Raw genomic sequence first — 2,692 nt, 5'->3', positions numbered from 1 at the left:
CATAACTTGTAACATTTTGTTATTTTTTTACCAGATGTTAACAGTCCCAAATAGCAATATTCAGATAAACTAGAGAGGGAGGGGGAAAGCTTTTTGAGTTTTAGCTACAGGAACTTAAAGAATGATAGAAAACTATGAGGCAAACCAACTATCCTTCAGGCACATAAACAGATAATTCATGGAGCCAAAACTTTAGTCGAACCTCTAGGATTATTCTTCGGTTAAATAGAGTACTGAACAGTGTAATCTGGTAATATGTCAAATGTTATTTACCGGACAAACCGTTTAGCCATATTTTATATGGAGGTGACACCTCACCGAACTATTGGTTGGGAGGGGGAGAAACGAGAAAGACGCGGGACACCTACATTTTTCCTTAAAATTTGAAACCCCGATATAGTTTAAATTGACAATGCCATTTACTAAAACGAAATCAGTCCCCCCTCGATATAGGGAGCATATGCAATAAAAAAAATGCTTTAACAAGTCGCCTGAAACTAAAGCACAAATACAGATTGTTTTAAAAAATACACTGTTGGAGTTTGAAGAACACAAGCACCAGCAGTTAGTGATAGCAGAGCTCTTTGGATGAGAAAGTGGATGGCTCTTAAAAGAGCCTTTGGGTTATAGGTGTTGATAGTCTCACAGCAAACTATTTACTTGGAGCTGGTGTACTTGGTGACGGCCTTGGTGCCCTCAGACACAGCATGTTTGGCCAGCTCCCCCGGCAGAAGCAGGCGCACAGCGGTCTGGATCTCCCGAGAAGTGATGGTTGAACGCTTGTTGTAATGAGCCAGGCGAGACGCTTCCCCCGCAATGCGCTCGAAGATGTCGTTCACAAAGGAGTTCATGATCCCCATGGCCTTGGAGGAGATACCGGTGTCCGGGTGAACTTGTTTCAGCACTTTGTACACGTAAATGGAATAACTCTCCTTCCTAGTCTTTCTGCGCTTCTTATCGCCCTTCTTCTGAGTCTTAGTCACAGCTTTTTTAGAGCCCTTCTTGGGAGCAGGAGCAGATTTTGCTGGCTCAGGCATCTTGACAAAAGCTATTCTCTCTTAAAGTAGTCGACGTACAGGAGTCTTCTATCACCAAATAGCCAGTGACAACAGTATAGAAATAGTGGCGGCCGCCCCTCTATTTATAGAAGCCTTATGCAAATTAGGCGTTTCCCTTTTCTCTTTTCTTATTGGACGTGAGAGTCAAGAGCCGTCCCCTCCGGCACATTGTACCTGTCTATTGGTCAGAGTTAGATCCGCATCACCATTGGCTGTTCAGACAATAACCATTTTTTAACCTATCATATTTCGTTGAACTCTCTAAAGCGAAATGGTATGAGTGCGGGCTGGAGAGTGTCATTTCTTCGTTGTTCTTTTATAAAGTAGCTGTGTGTTAGAGCACAATTTACGCTGCCCGGTCAGGGAAATTAAGGAAGTAAAGTGAGGTTTAAGAACAAGTCTCGCTTCTTGTGTCCCTTCTCTGAGTCTAGTGAAAACATGCTAATGCAAAATAACTTATCCATCCCTTTCTGATCTTTCGCAGCAATAATTAACAGCACCCTTTAGAAAGTGCATTAGGATATTTACCAGAGTTGTTTTGGATTAACAAAATAAGAAATTGTGTACACACAGACACATCTTCCTTTACAGGTTATTTTTGCCGTTGCGAAACAATATAAATATATAAACAACCGATGAATCTGACTGGAAACCAAATTACCTCCCAGGGATTTTTATCTGTCGATTTCTCAAGATCACCCACCCCGAATAGGCAAAGGAAAGTCTATGTAACACTGAATCCCCCTTAAGAAAAAAAAAAAGTCGTTACTGGCCAATCCTAGCACAGAGTGGGATTTTTAAAATACAACTGGTTTAAATCCGCTCTCAAAGAGGGCAGAAAGTGAACTTTTGTTTATAAATCGCCGTTTCCTATCACACCCTGTTCTCTAGCCCTCCCCCTCCGACAAAGAGACTGCAGCTGATACAGGAGTAATGACCATAAATATCTTTTCATAAACAAACTCCTGCCTTCCCTAGTGCTCACTCCCCTAACAGCACAATCTATAGAAAAGATGCTCGGCTCCAACATAGGGCTGCTTTAGTTTGCTTGTAATTGCATCTTCCAAGTTCCAGGTCATTTTCTTTATACTTTCAAAAAATATATATAACAGCATAGATTTAAAATCCCCCCCCCCTTGTTGATTTATAGCACGGGTGGTAAAATTACAGTAAGGTACAATATAAGGAACGACCATCTCCAGGGGCTGTTTCATGTTCCTTCCTAATGATGCACAAACATAAATTTTATTTGCCCCCACCCCCCTTTACTGTGGGTCTTGTGGCTAGCCGAATGCCGCCTGCCTTTCGTTGAAAAGGCACCGTGACATTAAGAAGTGAATCTAGTGTTTCAGCTCCTTTTGGGAAAGGATGGGTGGCTCTTAAAAGAGCCGTTGGGTTTTTTATAGTAAGTATCTCACGTCATTTCACTTCTTCTTAGGAGCGGCCCTCTTAGCCTTCACTGTTTTGGGTTTCGTCGGCTTGGGCTTGACAGCCTTGGGCTTCACCGCTTTCGCCTTAGCCGGGCTCTTGGCTGCCTTCTTAGGCTTGGCGGCTTTCACCTTTTTCGGGCTCTTGGCCGTTTTTCTGGCCGCTGCAGCTGGTTTCTTGGCTTTTTTCGGGCTCTTTTTCACGGC

General features: G+C 42.9%; 1 protein-coding gene across 1 annotated transcript; it reads right to left on the bottom strand.

Annotated features, from left to right (window-relative positions):
• Positions 1-42: 42 nt before the first annotated feature.
• Positions 43-1,088, bottom strand: LOC113405409 (histone H2B 8). Its single transcript, XM_026646607.2, has one exon. It carries the CDS (start codon positions 1,035-1,037, stop codon positions 657-659), a length of 381 nt encoding a protein of 126 aa, XP_026502392.1. The 5' UTR covers positions 1,038-1,088; the 3' UTR covers positions 43-656.
• Positions 1,089-2,692: the final 1,604 nt, after the last annotated feature.

The sequence above is a fragment of the Terrapene carolina genome, unplaced genomic scaffold (genome assembly GCF_002925995.2).
Source record: "Terrapene carolina triunguis isolate 2854851 unplaced genomic scaffold, T_m_triunguis-2.0 Scaffold35650, whole genome shotgun sequence".
In the NCBI taxonomy this organism is placed as follows: Eukaryota; Metazoa; Chordata; order Testudines; family Emydidae; genus Terrapene; species Terrapene triunguis.
Note: the sequence above shows the minus strand (reverse complement) of the source record. Positions and strands in the feature narration are given on the sequence as shown.

Excerpts from the sequence above, each read along its gene's own strand:
- LOC113405409 (XM_026646607.2), bottom strand. The coding sequence starts at position 1,037 with ATGCCTGAGCCAGCAAAATCTGCTCCTGCTCCCAAGAAGGGCTCTAAA.